The sequence below is a fragment of the Rhinolophus ferrumequinum genome, chromosome 21 (assembly GCF_004115265.2).
Source record: "Rhinolophus ferrumequinum isolate MPI-CBG mRhiFer1 chromosome 21, mRhiFer1_v1.p, whole genome shotgun sequence".
Lineage (NCBI taxonomy): Eukaryota > Metazoa > Chordata > Mammalia > Chiroptera > Rhinolophidae > Rhinolophus > Rhinolophus ferrumequinum.
In genome coordinates, this window is record NC_046304.1 from 7616039 (window position 1) to 7635917 (window position 19879).

A 19879-nucleotide genomic window follows, 5' to 3' on the forward strand; every position below is an offset into this window, starting at 1 on the left:
ACACTGTACACATTAAACTTACACAGTGTTATAGGTCAATTATATTTCAATATAAGTGGGGGGAGAAGAGTGACATATAGAGAAAAGTGGTCATCATTCTTCCTCTCTAAGAATGAATACGCAGAAAATGAAACTAGTTACATTTATTTTACTTTGGGACGTTTTTATATTAACTGGAGAATAGTCTCTCTGAGTTGGGATTTTTTAAAACTGCATTTTTCATACAAATGATATTTAATACAAATGATATTTAAGCTTTAAATGCATTTGTTTTAGTTCTATAAATTTTACTTTTTATAGAAAACATATTCTGTATTCTATGAAGACTCCTGTCCTAATATAAAACATTCGGGGGAGGGGAGATGCAGGAGGAAGAAACAAGCTTTGTTTTAAAGAAAAATAATAAAATGCATTAAATATATGGTTTAAAACAAATCAGTTTTAAAGCACTAGATCTTTGATAGTTATTTATTGTTTGCATTACAATCTTAAAAGTGAACTTTCCTCAACTTGTGACTTAAATTATGGTTAAGTTCAAATACCTACATACATCTTTCGTAACTATATACACAGGTATACCTAGCAATATCTTTCTATACCCTGTATACATCTTTCTAAAACTACTATATTTTTCAACATCTATATACATCTGAATATAATATATGTATATGTATATATATGTATATATCTTTCGATACCTGTATGCATTTGAATACCTATATATAATGTCTTTATCCTAGTTCAATTTCAAATGGAAAACATGAAAAATTTATAATCAACAATATAACGAATTTTTTTTTCTTTTTGTATGTGGAAAAAGAATGAAAAATGGAAGCTCTTTTAATGTAAAATTGCCATGGTTGGTTAGTTGAAACAATAGTAGACACATTCCCAATACCAAGATGGATATGAAAAAAAAAATAAGTAGCATAGTATCATAAAATGTGTAGCTTACTTTGTGCCTTTTCACAGAAGTTTATCTGAAAGCCTAAAGTAAAAGAGATAAGTTCCAGTTCATTTACTGTAAATCAAACAAACTAAAATTAGAACATGACATTGCATTTTTATATTACATTTTGAATCAAACAAATTTAAGAACAGTTCAAATCACATAACCCCCACCATCACAGAGATAACTGTAACACATGGGCTTTCTTTAAAAATTCAGCTTTTTCTAATATAGATGTACTTTAGTATGGAACCGAAATCAAGTTTAAATTATAAGAGTTATACAGTCTTTATCTTTATTTTTCACATCTATTCAATAAAAAGAACAGCTATTAGCCCTTGGAAATTAAGAGTAACTTTAAAGATATATTTGTCTATTCTTTCAATCTACAAATTCAAAACATATTTCCAGTTATTTTATTAACTCAAATTAGTGACTTAGAAATATTCTTAATTACTACCTATGATTCAAAACTTTTAGTAGCTCCTAAATTGTGAAACCTAAACACATACAGCAACATTTTCTAGTCTATTTATTAGCTAACTTCCAATGATAAGACAATGAACTACTGAAGAGGTGCTGAAATTCTTCTAAAGTAGGCCTGAAAAAGAAAAAAGAAGACCACGTCCCTAGGAATGATAAGACAGAGTAGGACTTCAGTTATAGGAAGAAAACCTGTGAATTCTCTTTAGAAACATGAACATTTTCCAAATCCAATTGAATCTGGTTATACCTTATGCATAGAGTGTATACAGGTATAAGTTTTTAGAAAATGTACCCAGTAAAATAAGCTGTGTAAAACAATAGCCTTCTCAAAATATTCTTTCACCCCCTTAGTTCATTGTGTGAATAGCTGGTTTTCTCAGTGGTCTACCTATGCCTGTGTTTATTACTGCTTTGGGAAACAAAATGGGGAAAATAAATTTAGAATGAGTATCACTTAAACTTGTACTTACACAAATTCAATCAAAACTTGTAAGAAAAAGAACCAGGACTAGAAAAAGAATATGTTTAAGCAGTCTTCCCCATACTTCCCCAGTCTTCCCCAACTGGGGAGTAGTCCCCCCCAGTTATCAAAATGCCTAGGATTCTAAGAAGACAAAGAATCACCTATAATGTAGAAAACCGAAAAATGCTAATGTGGCTACTTTGACACGAAGGTGCCTTCGTGCACCGAGCACCGACGTAACCCACTGCTTACCACTTAATGCCACAAGCGGCAGTGGAGGAGGAGTAGGAATGCAGACTTCATGGAGCAGAAGTACTGGGGGCAAACCTGGAGGCAGGGCACGGACACTCGTCCCTCTACCACTGAAGCTCAGTATATGCCCCATCAAGTGTGCAGCAGAAAGACCGCGCAAAGGAAAACCTCGGAGATCCCGGGGTCTTATAAGCAACCATCTCCTCCCAGGCAAAATGAGCCGAGCAAAGTCAGGAGGAAAGGGAACGGCTCTCTGGAAGCACCGATGGGACAGAGAGCACGGCGGAGTCTGAGCCACAGTTCAGAAGCCAGTCTCCCATGCTCTCCCACTGGAAGAGGGGAGGAAAAATCCACCTGTACCACCATGGAGAGGAAGCTGATTAAATACTGAAACAACTTTAAGGCAATAGTTACTCTTCTCTGTTTAGCTTTAAATACAGACAATGGTTGCTACTAGGTAGCAAGAATAAAAGGTGAGAGAAGAGGTGAACAAAATAGCAATATGAACAGAGAAAGGAACAAGAAAAATAAATATGAAAGGTATGAAACAATGAGTTGCATCTCTATATATGGTTGTATAAAAAAACAAGTTACAGGATAAAGCATAATAAATCAAAAAATTGTTCAAAGGTATATGTAATGTACCAATTACTGCTCTAATACTTAGAAGTTAAGCCCACTTTTTTAAGCACTTAAAAATTCTCAAAACTTGAAGTTCTGTCAGTACAGAATTAATGCAAGTAGCTAAAAAGAGAAGGGGTGAAACTCTGAAAGCACAACTACAGACTTGCTCTTTTTACCTAATTATGGATGAAGAGACCAGGTGAATGGATTCTAAGCCTTGTATATCAACATCCATCTCTGCATCATTTCTCACTCAGAAAAGACTTGCTGACTGCTACCTGACTCAGAGTCCACTGGGCAAGTGAGGGCTAAACTAACTGGAACTGAATGGCTCATCTTTTCCTTGGAATTCCATTTAATCTTATCAATTAAATCAGATAAAAAGCTAGTTAGCTAAATTGTTCCAGACCTCTAAAAGACTATATATACTGTATATATGTATATATACGACTAGAGAGATCATATATATATGTAGCTATATAGATACATATATAGATATATATAGATATATATATATATCCAGATATCTATATATCTAAATAGATAGATACATAGATACATAGATAGATAGATAGATAATCTGGAAAAGAACCTGCAATGGTCAGAAAATTGGTGCTTATAGTACCGATTTAGGGAGGTACAGGCAGCTTCCCTAGCTTATACTCAAGGGCAGGGGTGGGGGAGGGAGCCCAGGGGACCACCAGCACTCTTGTACAAGAGAAAGATGGTGGGAAAACAATGGTGAGGAAAATTTCCAGTATCTTCAACTTTATGAAAAGCCAGTGCATGGCGATGCTATAATTAATCCATTAATATCCACTCAAATATGTTCAATTCTTGAGATCTGCCTGGTTTCAAAAGTTCCGTCTAAATGGGGTGTTTTCCTCATGTTATGTAAGGCCTGCATCTCCCAGAATTCTAGGCTCAGTTGACTCCGCTGCTAATAACCAGGTTATCTGTTAAATCTTAGGTGCGGCACTCTTTTATCCTGGTGAGTTATGCGTACCCTGGGCCTTAACTTTACATGACCCTCCCCTTCAAATTTGAGTCTTTCTCATTTTATCTGGCCCCAGGCAAGTGTTTTTCATTAAAGCTTAGACCCCTAAGAATAAATATCAAGATGTATTAGACAGAGTGCCAGTAAGCCTACAAAAGCAAGCAAGCTATGCGGGGCATTTCACCCTCCCTCCTTTTGCTCACTAGGCCTCTCCCACCCTCTTTCCCACATTTCCCCCTCATTCTTACCCTCTTACCTCAAGCTTGAGAGCCCTTAACTGGCCATAACTTAAAACCTACAATTGACTATATTTACCAAATGAAGTGAGCATGTCCACATTAGTTTAAAAGGCTGTTTAGGATGTGTGTGAGTGTATGTAAAAATAAGAGTAAACAGTATTTGACAAAGCAAAAAAACGAAATGAACAATGCCAGGAGACCAGGGTTCCAGTTCAAGTGTGAAACTGAAGTCATTTCACTTGAGCCCGTTTCCTCATTTGTATATAAAATTAAGAACAGTATCTGCTAATCTAATCTTAGAATTTGAAAACAGTGTGTTTACACCTAATTTTGCTTGTGTAATGACCCCCATGCGGTGTGGCAGTTACCTCTCTCCCCTTTCTCCGGGTTGCTGTTATAACCCAGGGAGGGAGCAGGGGCACGAGTGGTTTCCCCCTTCTCAGTGGTTCCTCATGGTTCCCTGGACATCTTGATATTGTACCGCTGCAAACGTGTTGTGAGTTACAGTCTGAACCCACACTAATGTAAAGAAAATCAGAGCTGCCTCACCAGGTCACGCCCATAGACCAAGCCACCAAGACTCCCTTCTGAGAAAAACACCAAGACTCTAGTTGTTTGCAGCCTTAAAGCTTCAACCTCAGAATGCTGGCATGTGTCTAAACTGCAAAATTACTCATAATACATCATTATGTTCTAACACCTAAGAATTTATCTAAGCTTGTCCAAAACGTCTATTTTCGTAGTATTTAGAGTCCCACAAGATGTATTTCCTGCTGTTATTTCATTTAGCTTTCCTTCCTTCACCATTCTCAAACTTAAAAGGGAATCACCTTAATTTAGTAATTTCGGGTTGTCGGCATCATGAACAATTTATTAATACTAATCAAATCCTTTCCACACTTTTTTTAAAATTCAGGATCTTGTCAGTTCCCATACGTTAGTTCTTTTTCTAAGTTATGTAACTTAACGCTGTACCGTCATCTCCAGCCTGTTCACTGAAGCCTAGCACACCCAGGGAGAGCAACTTATTAACTATGTGACTGGGCAAGTCTCTAACCTCTATCAAGCCTCAATTTTCTCATCTGTAAAACAGAATAATAATACACCAGTGCTTTGTGATGATTAAATAAGGCAATACATCTAAAAGGTACAACAGAGCCTGGAATAAAGCAGGTTATCATCATCACAGGTCTCTCCCTCAGGTGAGCAACGATTGTGGTACCTTCCCTGCCAGATCAGCTTAACGTACAGAAAACCAGGCCCTCTCCTTCCATTCCCAATCACCTCAGGAGAGTAACAAGTGAACTCCAGGCAGCATAGGGATCTCCACCCGACTCTCTACATTTCTGCTACAGCCCTTCCTAGACACAGCCTGGTGTCCTGAGAACTCTAACAACTCCAAAAATATGGATACTTCCCTCCCTTCCCCCATCCGACCTCCCCCTACAGGAGCCTAACCCAGATCTCAGGGATACTGGCAAACATATCAGGGGAACCACTTAATGTCTCTTATTTTTAGCAAATGCAGGCAATGCATAGACACAGGCATGTCAAATACATAGCAGAGCTGTATCTGGCAACACTCGTCTCCCTCTTTTTAACATTTTGCTTGCACGATTTTAGGTAAGATGCAACACAGCGTAAACGAGCTGCTGGGGTGTCCATGCCATCTTTCCCTGTGGTGCAGAATGACATGATGTTCTTCAGGAATCAAGCTGTGTAAGATGTGATTGCTATCGTCTTTCAAAAGGTCCATCTTGAGTCGTGTTAACGACTGGCAATGCTCCCTCTCACTGTGTCAGGCCAATCTTCTCCCTCCTCGCGCTTGAATCCTTTCTGTAAGTGCACATTAATTCCTGACCCTGCCAAGAGTGTAAAGAAACACAGGAAGACTTTCTGGAGTCGGGGGAAGGTCTGGAGCCAGAGCTTTCTGGCTAGAAGGTAACCCATGCCCATTAGCAGGGACAGTAATTTGCCCAGATGGCAGATTTAGCCAGGATGACAAATTATGTTACTCTTATGCTAAATGGGTTCCTTTTATATATTATGGATAGTGTTCAAAGAGTTCTAGTACCGTTCATATCTACAGTGGCTTCTTGGGCCAAGCCCTGATTAAAGTTTTCTACTTACTTGTAAATTCCCAATCAAAAGGTCTCCAAATTCAAAATGCCACTGCAAACCCTCCAGCAAGGTGAGCACTCTATTTCATACAACTGCATCAAGAAGCAAAAGGTCTCCAAATTCCACCCAAATGTGGCTGGAGGCTTAAACCTTCCACCCTCTGACTGAAACCTAAAATAATCTCTCCCTTCTATTCCTGAATCTGCATTACTTCTGGCAAAGATTCTTCTCTCAGACCTGCGTGGCTGAAATGACTTACAGACAGCTCAGAGAACCATGTGAGCCTGTGTGCTAGAGAAGTAAGAAGAGCAAAGGCCACCAGTCACACAGGTGGATTAAAACCCACCTCTACTAGCACAAATTACTTAATTTAAACATCAGTTCCCTCATCTATAAAAGGGGACTCTGCCCAGCTACCCTTAAAGGATGCATCTGAGCGTCAAATTAGGTAAGATACAGAACAAGAACCGGTGCCTATTAGCTTCCCTTTTTAAGTCTGAATTAAAGTTTCTCAGGTTGTTTCATTTGCACCATCGCTGTCTCCTAGAGATGGGAGACTGCAAAGGAGATGGAACTGGACTATGTATGATAGAACTGACTATGATCTCCAGACCCCTAAAAGGAAACCTCTATGGGCCCAAATCAATCCAGCTTCTCAAATTAGGTAAAAGAAATAGGATGAAAAAGAGAACTTTATGAAAAAAGAAAACATGACTCAAAATACAGACTTAACTTATATTGCACCTTAAACAAGTTCAGCACACATTCACTGTGACAAGGTACATTAAAGCAAACGTGATAAAATAACTATCCTAAAAGCAATATATTGTTCTACTTTTTAAATTTTAATACTAGAGTTGTTCTCATTTTTAAGCAAACATAAAGAAATGCAATATGTGTTTTCAGGAGGGACTAATTTTCTGAGCTGGATTTTTATCAGGTTATATCAACTAAATGATAAAATAAATAAATAAATAAATAAATAAATAAATAAATAAATAAATAAAAAAAATGCAACACACTGGGAAAGGCAAGCAATTCTAGGACTTGGAACTACGTACACAGAATGTCCACACAATTCAGTTCTTTAAAATTAGGGTACAGGTACCCTGCTATGGTTCTCAAAACCACAGACTAAATGGTAAATAGTCCAATACAATCACAAATATTATATACTCAAATATAAGAAAAAAGTATACTGATTTTAAATCTTTCTTCACATTTTAACAGATATGCTTCATTACACTTGAAGGTTTTGTGTGAGTTTTAAAAAGTAGAATCAAACTATCATCTTTTTACTTAAATTGATACTTATAAAATGTTCAGCTGGGGATAAACAGGTAAAGATCTGGACTAGTCCATAAGTTTCTGTTAAACATCTATACCTGAGACCTAAGAAGAAAAAAAGAATACCTGTTTAAGAAGAAAAAAAAGAATACCTGTCTAGCACAGCACAGTAAGAGAGCCAGAGGTACCAACAACATGTCCTATGTTTCCTGTGACAAGTACTTTACAAATGCCTCCATGTTCTTCAGAATCTGCTATAGATTCTAACCATTCTAACCATTCTTTCTTTTTTAATTTTTAAAAAACTGACATGTCTTAGTTACCTGAATAAAGTTTAAGGGAACATTTTACTTTTCCCTGCTTTATCTTCTATAACAAATTTAACATCTTGTGTTTATGAGATCTTTTAAATCTAGTCCATTTTAAGTGACTAGTAACAAGTAACTCAGGTAACCATGTCTAACAACAATTCTTATATCCTTATAGGTATCTTACAATTTTCAAAGCACTTTCACATGCAATAATCTAATAATGTGATTCTCATGATAGCCCTGTAAGGAAGGTATTATCCCTATTTTAACAGACGAAATACTTAAAACAGTTCAGAAAAGGTGGGTAATTTCCCCAAGGTCACAGAGCTTGTACGTGGCAGAACAGTTACATGAAACCAGGCAGAATAAAGATTCATCAAGCATATTCTGAAAGGAAATGCTCAAATGAAAAATGTATATCAACAGGTTAGAGAGAAGGGTAGGACCCATTTATAATGCAGCTAAAGAAACTGTGAGTGGATCATGAGGGGTTAGAGACTCATCTCCTAATAATGAAAGAGGCCATTAATGAGACCATTACAAATAGCAGTATTGTTGCTATTAACAATGATGGTGGCTAACATGTGTCGTATCCTTTATTACATGCCAGGCCCATGCTTTGCATGCATTCTCAAAGTACCTGTGAGGTAAGGATTATTCCTACTTTGCAATTGAGAAACTGAGGCTTGGAAAGGTTAAATATCTTGCCCAAGGTCACAACAATCTTAAGTCCCGACGAGGGGATTCAAATCCAGGACTCCAGAGCTCTGGCTCTTAAATAAAGCACTATGACATTAAGAAAACAATATTGCCCAACCTGGACCCCTCTTGAACTACAAATGTCAGGAGTGGTCCAGGCCGGGAAATACTGAAAAGGTGTGCAGGGTTACCCAGTGGCCCTCACCCACCCGGTGCCTATCACACAGAAGGACCCCCGATGTCTGTTACGTGAAATGTCTTCCATATGTCCCACAACTGAATCCTGCAGTTTGAAAGAACGTAGTCATTAACTCCCAGAAAGGCCGTGTTTGGGGTGGTTAAGTAGAAGCAGATTGTGGGGAAGGGGTGGAAATACACCAAACATCTTTTAAGGCCATCTCTGTGAAGTCTGACCTAAAGCCAAAGATCTTTGGTAGATGAAGTATTGGAAGTTAAGCTCTAACATTACAAAACAAACTAAAAAGAGAAATTCTAAATTGCTGCTTAAGCTCATGCTTTATAACCTGAACTGTGCTGGACAACATCCTGAGAATTTCAAGCACTTCTCTTCATTCTTAGTAATCGAAAGTTCCTAGAATACTCCAAGCTCTTTCCCACTTCAGAACCTACACACACTGTTCCCTCAGCCTAGAACTCTCTTCATTAGCATAAGACAGTCATCTTTCCTGGCAGGTCTTCAGTGACCATCTATCTCATCAAAGCAAATTGCCCTCTTCCTTATTATCATCTATCACAAAACCCAGCTCGTTACCTTCCTAACACTTTTCTCAATTAGTAATTTTTCTTATTTACCTGCATATTGTCCTCCCTCCCCCATCCTACCAGGAGGGTAAGCTCCACCAGGGATGAGACAGTCCGAGTCACTCTTTTCTACATACCCAGCACTAGAGTACTACCGTGTTTCCCCGAAAATAAGACCTAGCCAGACCATCAGCTCTAATGCGTCTTTTGGAGCAAAATTAATATAAGACTCGGTATTATTCTACTATAATATAAGACCGGGTCTTATATTAATTTTTGTTCCAAAAGACGCATTAGAGCTGATGGTCCGGCTAGGTCTTATTTTCAGGGAAACACGGTACACCTGGCACTAGTCAAATGCTCAATAAATATTTTGTTAACAAAAAAATGAATGTATACAGTTTTTTCACATTATCAACCTCCTTACCCCTCCAAAAGAATACCAACCCCAAAAAAGATTTTTGCATTTTTTTTGAGTCACCCATTTTGGATAACCAATACAATCCTAAATTTTCATTTTGCTGTTTCATTTCCCCACTTACCACCAACTAGATTGTAAAGCTGTAAGATCAGAAAACCCATCTTGTACTTCAACTGTATATTGCGCTGTGCAACACAGTGGCATCCGATAACTAATTCAATTCGAATTAATGACCAAAGGCCTGCACAGAAAGTGTCCTCTGAGCTCTGACATCATCCTGTCTATACATCTATCACCATTTTTTACGTACATTAAAATTTCTCATGGGGTGGCTGACAGGGTTATACAGATGAATATAAATCCTATCTTTGCTTCCTGAATCACACACACTCTCGTAAACATGAAATAGTCAATAAATGTTTAACCTAACTCGACACACAGTAAAGACACCAGAAGCTCTTTAGGAAGATTTTAATCAACGAGTAACCACGGTCACACTGATCACCAACTGATCCTGGTGATAATCTAACAGAAGCAGTTCGCTAAAGTTGTCAAGAGATTTCTGAGATTCCCTTTTAAAAAAGGAATCTGCTACTCGAAATTCCCCAATAAACTTAAGGAAATGGTCCCTAATGGGCGGGGGCCTGGTATTTTCACAACACCCCCTGTCAAGCACCGCACAGAGCTAACAAGCATTTCCAGTGGGAAAAGCCATTAATTAGGAGAGCTGCCTCAGATGTCCAGACACTAGACAGTGCCACCTTGACCCCTGCCTTTCCATTTCCTGTATCTCTCCATTTAAACCACTCTATACATTTATCTATTTATGTTTCTGCATGCATCGCTAACACAGAAACCCTGGCCCGGAACAAACGGCCTCTCAGACCAATGGCTGTGTACCTTACAGGTGGCACAGGCCTGAGCAAGCCCCCGCCCCTCCCAGCGCACAGAAACCCCGCAGAAGTTTGGACACAGACGGTCCAGCAGAACCGCGGAGCCCAGAGGTCAACTCGGTGGTCCGGCTGCAGCTGTGCCCTAAAGGGAACCAAGATGGCCCTGAGCGGGGCCCCACGGCGGCGGCGGCGGGGCGCCGAGCAAGGGCGCAGGGCCGAGGGGCGCCGGGCCGGGACGCCGCCGCCGCCGCCGCCTACCTGAGCGGCGCGGGGACGGGGAGCCAGGCCCTGCGGCGCCTCCCGCCCCGCCGCAGCCTGGGCCGGCGCGTCCCGGCAAACGCGGGCGGGGCGCGCGCCAGGTAAGCGGCGGCGGCGACTGGGGTGGCCGCGGGGGCGGTCCTGGGCCAGGTGGGCCCCGCGGATCGGCGGGGCAGCCAGGCAGGGCCCAGGAGCCCAGCGCAGGCGGAGGCCGCGGCCGGGGCCTGCGCGGGCCGGAGCCCGGATCCAGGCCGAGCCCGAGGCGGCCGGCATGGGGCGAGAAGCCGCGAAGGAGGGAGGCAGGCGCGGGCGGCTCCGGTGGCTTCCTCAGCCGGGTCCGGGGGCGTCCGCGGCCGCAGGGACAGGCCGCGACGACGCCGACGGCCGCGCCAGGGAGCCGGGGTCTCAGCGCTGCTGCGTTCCTTACCCTGCATGCTGCTGACGGCCGGGTGGCCCGGCGCCGGGGACCCTATGGGGCCCGGGGTGCCGCTGCCGCTGCCACCCCCAGAGCCGCCGCCGCCGCTCGGGCTCGGAGCCGCCATTGTTGGGAGTGAGGAGCCGAGCGGCGCCGCGGCGGCTGCAATGCAGCAAGCTCGGCCTCTCGCTCGGCCAAGGGGCGCGGCCTCCGCCCGTCTTGGGCCCGCCCCCGGCACGCCCCGGACACGCCTCCGGCACGCCCCCGCCCCGGCCTGATGGGGAGCCGCTCCAGATGCTGAGCTGCAGAACCGCCCAGGTCCGGTGCCGGGACCCGAAAGGCAGGCAGAGGTCCTGCACCCAAGCTGCGGGTCCGCTCGCGGGGCCTAAAGCAGTTTGCACAATTAGGAGTGTGCGTGCATTTGGGGGAATCAGAAGGTACGTATAGCTTGCAACATTCCCACAGAGGTCTGTGACCCCAAACGTTTAAGAACCCGCTTGTTGCATCTCAGAACCCAAAATCAGAATAGTAATGCTGAAAGTGATCCCAGGGGTTATGCTTCTTGTCTAGTCGCTGACGCGGACCTTTTGGAGCAGAGTTGGCTCTAGCTATGGTTCCATCTGGAGCTCTTTTTAAATCCTGCTTACACTCCAATCCTTTACACGCCCTGGGGGCTTTAAAGGGTGCTGTTCATGGACCCATCCCAAAACCGCTGAATCATAATATACATTTTAATATTATCCCCAGGTAATGTGTATGCACATTAAATGTGAAGAACAGCATCTTAAGTACCCAACAGTCCCTGGCCTCCCAAAATACACTGCCCACATCACCATCTTCCCTTGAACACACACTGGGTTCCCTCCCAACTTCCTTGGCACCTTATAAGACCAGCCATAGCCGTTATTATGAATTATATAAATGACAATCCCAAAAAACAAAATCAGGTTTCTTCCAGTGCTTTGCACAGGGACTTTGATTTTAGGAAGTCAGCAGCTAAAAGCAGAAAAATAATCCTCTGAGCCTAGGGTTTGTGAGCCCTCAGAAATGTAATTAGAATAGTGAGACATAAGTCTCTGAGCAAAGGTATGTCTTGCCTAAATAGAATGACCAACTATACGATATCCCAAGTTATCTGAACTGTGGAATTGGATGTTCCCTGCCCTTTGGAAATATTGCACAATGTATACCAGGACCTCTTTCTCCAACCTCCCTCCACCCACCTCATCTGTGCTGGGATTTCCTCATAGCATGCTGGAAATGTGTCCTCAATCAAAAGAGCTCCGCCTTCTTGCTCCAAACCGAACTTCAGCCATCACCTCAATTGTTAAGATGCTAACAGAAGCTAGAGATAAGGTTTAGGGGAAGTAAAGTGGGGAGTCAATAAAGACAAGGGGAAGGTGAGCTAGATTAGGTGTACTTAAATGCAGAGCCTTTCACATTCCTGTCTGCCAGACTCTCCCTAGAGGGTTTGGCTGACTGAGCAAAATCTCCAGTCCAGGTCATTATAAACATTGCCGAGTCCCCATCCAGGGTGAATCAGTAGCCCACCTTGCTCTTGTTTGTACTGGGGAATCCTAAATGTGGGGTCCTTAGAGGAGAAATCTCATCAGAACCAGAAAGGAAAAGTTCCCATCTAGGCTCTTCAGCCCAGAGTACAGATGAAATCTGTCTATCTACATGTTCTGCATAGTGGTGATGGAAGAGAAATAACAAATGATGAAGAAAAGCAAGAGCTGTGGCTCCCTCCATTGTCCCCTTTTAAGGTGCAGATTGGAAGATGGCTTTCTTTACTTTGGGGTTTGTTTATATTTTAGTGTCTGGAGGAGTTAGTATCAATAAGCAAGTGAAATTCCTCTTTCAAAACATCAACACAACTTGCCAACAATTAGAAAATATTGATGCAGAAAAACAGGGACACACACACGTTGCATTTCTGTTGGGTTGTCCACTTTGGCATACTGAGAAAAGGCATCAACAGCCCGACAGTTTGCTGGCAAATGAACCAAGTACAGTATCCTGTCTTAATTGGGCTCCAGTTGAGGGATGACCAGATAAATACCAGATCGTTCTATTTGAGCAAGTTTCTGACACTTTATTGCATTACCTGCCAGTAGGGATCCCCACCAGTTCCTCTTGTCTAAATGTCACTGTTGTGTGTGTCATCTCATTTCTCCTTTCCAGTTCCAGAATCCCACCCCCATTCTTTGATGTGGACAATTGATATGGTCACAGTCTTATGTAAAGTGCTACAAGCCCCCTTTTCCATAGAAACTTATTATCTCTTTAATAGAAATCCTAGAAGAGATTTAATAGAAATCCTAGAGATTAGGCAACTGCTAGGAAAAAATTTTAAAAAACACATAGTTTTTCAATATTGTTTTAGATTATGTATGTTACATTTAAATTTGTTCCAACGGAATTTAATCAAGTAAGAAAAACATTGACCTGACCTGATAGAGTTAAATTAACATAAATGAGAAAAATATATGTGACATATAAACCTAATGGAAAACATTTAACGTAGGAAATTCAGGAAAGTTGAATTAAAAGAGTAATACATAACTAATTAGGTTTTTTGTTTAATCATACCTAATGCTGAGTTTGTGATAAAACTGACAGTATACTTGCATCGATGTTAGCCTGGTAAATTTCTGGCTAAGAACCAGGAAGAAGAACCATCGATTACGCCAACATATGGGCAAAAACGAAACAGAAAAAGGACCTCAGTTTGTTCAAACTGATGAAGCTGTGAGATTTTTTAACTTTTTCGTAGCTCATATTTTTCTTATGGTTTTATGGGGTTTTTTTCTTATGTGTTTTATGGTTTGTTATTGACTGAATTGTATCCCCACAAATATTTGTATGTTGAAGTCTTAACTCCCAATACCTCAGAAAGAGACTGTATTTGGAGATAAGCCTTTAAAGAGGTAATTAAGGTAAAAATTAGGTCATATGGGTGGGCCCCAATCCAATATGACTCGTTTCCTTATAGGGAGAATAGGCCACAGACACACACAGAGGCAAGACCCTGTGAAGACTCAAGGAAAAGACAGCCATCTACAAGCCAAGAAGAGAACCCTCAGAAGGAACCAACCCTGCTGACACCTTGATCTCCAACTTCCAGCCTCCAGAATGTGAGAAAATAAATTTCTGTTGTTTAAGCCACCCAGTCTGTAGTGTACTTTGTTATGGCAGCACTAGCAAACTCACACATGGTTCATAAAATGAATTCCTTGAAAGAAGTACAGCCTTTTTAGCAATAATAGTAGGAGCGGGCATAATTTGGGAGGCGTAGGGAAAGGCAATTAGACGATATGTATCAATACCGAGCCAATTCACATTTATAAGCGTTCCTTAGGAAAACACCCAAATGGGCCTGGAACTCTTGGCTCTGCCATGTAGTGACTTTTCCTTCCTACTAGAGAGGATGGGAGTAACAGATTCAGACCATTGCTATGAGCAGTGTATAGCAAGATCAGAGTGCCCTGTCCTGAAAGAGGCTCCAGAGAAGAGTCAAGTCTGCACATACCCTGCTTAGAGCACCTTTGCTTAGAAATCTAGCTTGCTGGTTCTTTTTGATACATATGTCTCAATGGTTAGATTAAGAAGACATTTTTCACTTCACATTCCAAATAAATTAAAAGTAAATTTCAACTGGATTTCACCTTAGGACGTCAATTTCAGCCTCCAAGAAGGTAATAAGAAGGGTCAGACACCTCTACGGTATTTGGCTGGACCAATCACCAGATATTGTCTATAAGCACTCAGCAGTGGGCTTTGAGCAAAACCTATCTCCTGTCTATCCCCAAATCACTGAGGGCTCAAGACCAGGCCGTCTGATGACTGATTTAGCCTCTAGGCAGAGGGCTACAAGCTGTACAGGTTTCTGGATATTGGCTAATAACTGCATTTAATTGGAAACAAACAGCATGTGAGAAACTTGGACTAGTTCATGCCATCAAAAGAACCACAGTTCTCTCTCGTTCAAATAAAAGAAGACAGTACTAATTTTGACTATTTATAACCCTGCATGGCTATAAAGATTTATAGGCAAATATTCATCACATTATTTATAAGAGCAAAAACGAAAAATAGAAACACCTCACTCTAGGTCACTGCTGCTACGTGAAAGGTAATATTGATAGTATCCGCTGTGGTCTGACCAGATACAAATATATACTACAAAGGCGTGATTCTCATCTGTTGGACCTATACCCACAGCCTGTCCTCATATTCTGTATTCTGTTTATCTATCCTCACTATGCTTAAAAGAAAAAAACAGATACTAAAAAGGAATAAAGAGAACAGTGGGCATATCTTTGGGGGAAGGAAGGAGCACCACATGATTGCCTGGGAAAGGGCAGGAGGGAACTTTCTAGGTAATGATCATGTTCTATACCTTGATAAGGGATTGGGTTACAGACGTATACACACTTGTCAAAATGCAGCGAGTATATGCTCAGGATTTACATACTTCAAAGTGTGTAGATTATACATCAAAAGAAATTATAAGTAAATATCAAACTCCAGCTGATGATATAAATATTAAAGTATTCATGAGGATACTTACTGATATCAGCAATTTACTTTGAAATATGTCAAAAGCAAGCTGGATGAATGAAAGGATAGCAGGACAGATAGATGGATAGGTATGTGCTAAAACAAGCATGATAAAATGTTAATGGTGATATCTAGGTGGTGAGTAGCCTGATGTTAACTACAATTTTTTCAACTATATCTTTGAATTCTTTTATAATAAAATATTAGGGGGGAATGAAAAACAATAAATTTTTTTTAAAATCACACAAACATTAAACTTATTGCTAAATTATGTTGCCCTCTACAGCAAAAAGTACAAACCAAATAATATAACTTGTAATGAGTAAGTACAAATTTATCTAATTGGGTAGGTTTCTTATAAAAATCAGGACTTCCTGAAACTTCTCATCTAAAAGGAATCACCTAAGGTACAGCCATTCAGTGTCCTCATATGCAAGGAATAGGTCTCCGTGGATTTACAAGGTGTGACAATTAAGTTCGCGAACTTGTTGCAATGATGTTGCCAACCTTTTTTGATATCAGAGGGATTATTCATTATGAATTCATTCCAACTGGACCAACAGTTAACCAAGTTTACTATTTGGAAGTGCTGAAAAGGCTGCATGAAAAAGTTGGACGACCTGAACTTTTCACCAACAGTTCATGGCTCTTGCATCATGACAATGCACCAGCTCACATGGCACTGTCTGTGAGGGAGTTTTTAACCAGTAAACAAATAACTATTGGAACACCCTCCCAACTCACCTGATCTGGCCCCCAATGACTTCTTTCTTTACCCAAAGATAAAAGAAATATTGAAAGGAAGACATTTTGATGACATCCAGGACATCAAGGGTAATACGACGACAGCTCTGATGGCCATTCCAGAAAGAGTTCCAAAATTGCTTTGAAGGGTGGACTAGGCACTGGCATCAGTGTATAGCTTCCCAAGGGGAGTACTTAGAAGGTGACTATAGTGATATTCAGGAATGAGGTATGTAGCACTTCTTCTAGGATGAGTTCGCGAACTTAATTGTCAGACCTCCTACATGTGACCACACAAGCATCCCTGATTAACTAAAGATTGCAGAATTTAATAATTACTTAGGGGAAGACAAAACAGTATCTGGTTTGAATTTAATAACACTTTTTTTGTTTCATTGTGGGTTTTTTTTTGTTTTGGAACAGCTTTACTGAGCTGTAATTCTTATACCATAAAATTCACTCATTTGAAGTGTACAGATCAGTGGGTTTTAGGATATTCAGAGTTGTACATCATCATGAAAATCAAATTTGGAACATTTTCATTACCCCAAAAGAACCTCCATACCCTTTGTAGTCTCTATCAATTGGCCCCAAGACTCCCACACCCCCAGCTTTAGGCTACCATTACTCTGCTTTCTGTCTCCATAGATTTGTCTATTCTAGATATACTATATAAATGAAATCATACAACATGTGGCCTTTTCTGTCCAATTTCTTTCACTTAGCTTAATATTTTTAAGGTTCATCCATGTTGTGGCATGTATCAGTACTTCATTCCTTTTCATGGCTGTATAATGTTTCATTGTATGAATATACTATATATTTTTTTATCCCCAACTGATGGACATTTTGGGTTGTTTCTATCTTTTGGCTATTATGAATAATGCTGCTATGTACATTTGTGTACAAGTTTTTGTACAGACATTTGTTTTCAAATTTTGTGTGTGTATACCTAGGAGTGGGATTGTTCAGTCATATGGTAACATTATGTTTAACCACTTGAGGTTAACTGCCAGACTCCTTTCCAAAGTGGCTGCACCATTCTACATTACCAATTGCAGTATGAGAGTGTTCCAATTACTCCACATCTTAGTCAACACTTATCATTATCTGTCTTTTTGATTATAGCCACATTAGTAGGTAGCATTGATTTTGAGGCATTTCATCTATAGTGTCCACTGAATTGGATGTGGCAGACATGGTGTGTTTTATAAACAAAAAATTAAGCATATGTTCATTTCAACACAAATTCTTGTAACCATAGATCAGTCACTTTTGGCGCAAAGGACTACATCAAATTCTACCAATCAGAGCTGAAGAAAGTGTGCACTTTCCCAAGTGGTACACACAGAGTTTCTGACTTACTTTAACCACCAGAGAGCAGTAACTAAACTCTATTAGTAGTTGATGGAGTACTTTATCAACTACATACGTAGATTAATTGAAGAATTATTGCTGGACACATAGGAAATTATCTATTTTTGGAATGCTGAAAATACTTGAATTACTCAACATCAGAATTAATAATAAAGTTATGCACTACACACATATGAGAATATGTCACAAGGACAAAAAAATCTGAATTAAGTTTTACAAAAAGACAAAGTGGACACTTAGCAAAAATGTAACTTACCTTGTATTAGTCAGATGCTGAGAACTTTATTAACTCTAAATACTTATGTCTCTAAAAACTATCACCCATCATACTCCAGGAACACATTATATTTTTGTTTAATTATTTGTAATATAAGCGACACACAAACTTGTATTTATTTTAATACCTGAAGAGCACATAAGCCAATAAATGAACACCAACCATGCAATAAAACAATGAGTAAGAGATAAATAAATATAAAGGCTTATAAACTAATGATTCTAAGTCTCATTCATAATTACAATAATATGCATTAAAATAAGCAATAATGATATATGATATTTTACTTAAAAATTGACAAATATAAAAATATTTGATGATTTATTTTTCTGTTGACCTTTCTAACATATGAATTATCTCAGCTACAAGCTCCCATTAGTTCAAAGAAAGGTCATCTCTTTAACTCAACTCAACTCATTCATTCAAAGTAATTCTCTCCCTGATCCTGTCACAGTTGTTAGACAGAAAAACTGGCAGACTGCCCCAGTAGCTCACAAAATGTAGGTGTATTCTGATACGAATCTAGAGTTGTAAGGCTTTCACATGATACTGCATCAAATTTTGTTATGAATAAATAGATAAAATTTCAGAAAGAACTAGAATTTTAGCACTTTGTAGTTAAATCACCTTTGTTCACCTTTTCTTTCTCATTGATATCTCCATAGTTCTCTTCCTTTATATTTTTCTTTAAAAAAAAAAATTCTATCTTTCTGCTTCTCTCTCTAAACTGTGGTTTCTCCGCCTCTGTACCATTGGCGTTTTTGTATTAGATGCTTTTTGTGGGTGCCGCGTTGCTCTGTGCGTTACAGGATGTTAAGCAGCATCTCTGGCGTCTCCCCAATCATGACTATCAAAAATGTCTTCACATGTTACCAAATGCCTCTTGGGGGCAAGATTGCCCCTCGATGAGAACCACTAATCCAAAATCTCCTTAATATGTATTTGTAGTATATTTTCTTAATTGATTACATTTATTAAGTGAAATTTTATCAATCCACTTCTTTAATTCCGAGAATGAAATGGAGCATTTTGTCATTATTCTAAAACCTAAGTGAAGTTACTTTTTACTTTTTATATGACTCACAATTCTTTTTTTCTATGGATTGGTCATACTTTATTTTAAAAAAAAAGATTTCATATTTTTCATCTGAATAAAACTGGACAAGCTGATCACAAAGTTCATATGGAAAAATAAACCAAAAGAGTCTCCCAAAAAAGTGAACAAGAAGAAAAATAAGTAGATCTAGCTCTGCCATATATTAAAATATTTTAAATCTACAATAATTAACTTTATGGAACTGGCACATGAAAGGACAGAAACAGAACTAATTAGGAAGACCAGAAATAGACTCAAATACTTCTAAGGGTATAATATAATTAAAAATAGGATCTCAATCCTGGGGAATTGTAAATTTGGGAAAAAAGTAAATTTGAATTCATACGTGAAACTTTAAATCAGAATAATTTCCAAATTAATAAAAAATATTAGTGTAAAAGGAAAAAATCATATTAAAATACAAGATAAGCCAATCCTTTCTATGGATGGCACACAGTAGATAAAGAAAAATCTTTTTTTTTTAATTCCTCTTGGCAAAAAAAGCAATAAGCCAAGTCAAAAGACATACAACTTACTGGGAATATTATGTTTCAACTTATAAAGCAAATAGAGGGTTAATTTCACTAATAAAGATTTTCTACAAATCAACAAGGAAAAGACCAACAACCTAACAGAAAAATGAGC

At 39.6% G+C, this 19879-nt stretch overlaps 1 protein-coding gene across 3 annotated transcripts in view; it reads right to left on the reverse strand.

The window, feature by feature from the left end:
* The window catches only part of MAP2K4 (mitogen-activated protein kinase kinase 4), a 115326-nt gene extending 103940 nt beyond the window's left edge, over window positions 1-11386 (reverse strand). The window contains exons 1-2 of one of the 3 annotated variants that reach the window (XM_033090640.1): window positions 11190-11351; window positions 956-988 (exon numbers count right to left, since the gene is read on the reverse strand). In XM_033090640.1, the coding sequence (XP_032946531.1) occupies window positions 956-988; window positions 11190-11304 (148 nt within the window). In that variant the 5' untranslated portion in view covers window positions 11305-11351. Of the gene's footprint in view, window positions 1-955; window positions 989-11189 lie in introns of all 3 variants that reach the window. The other 2 variants (XM_033090639.1, XM_033090641.1) reach the window with 2 other exon arrangements.
* Between the last annotated feature and the right edge of the window lie 8493 nt (window positions 11387-19879).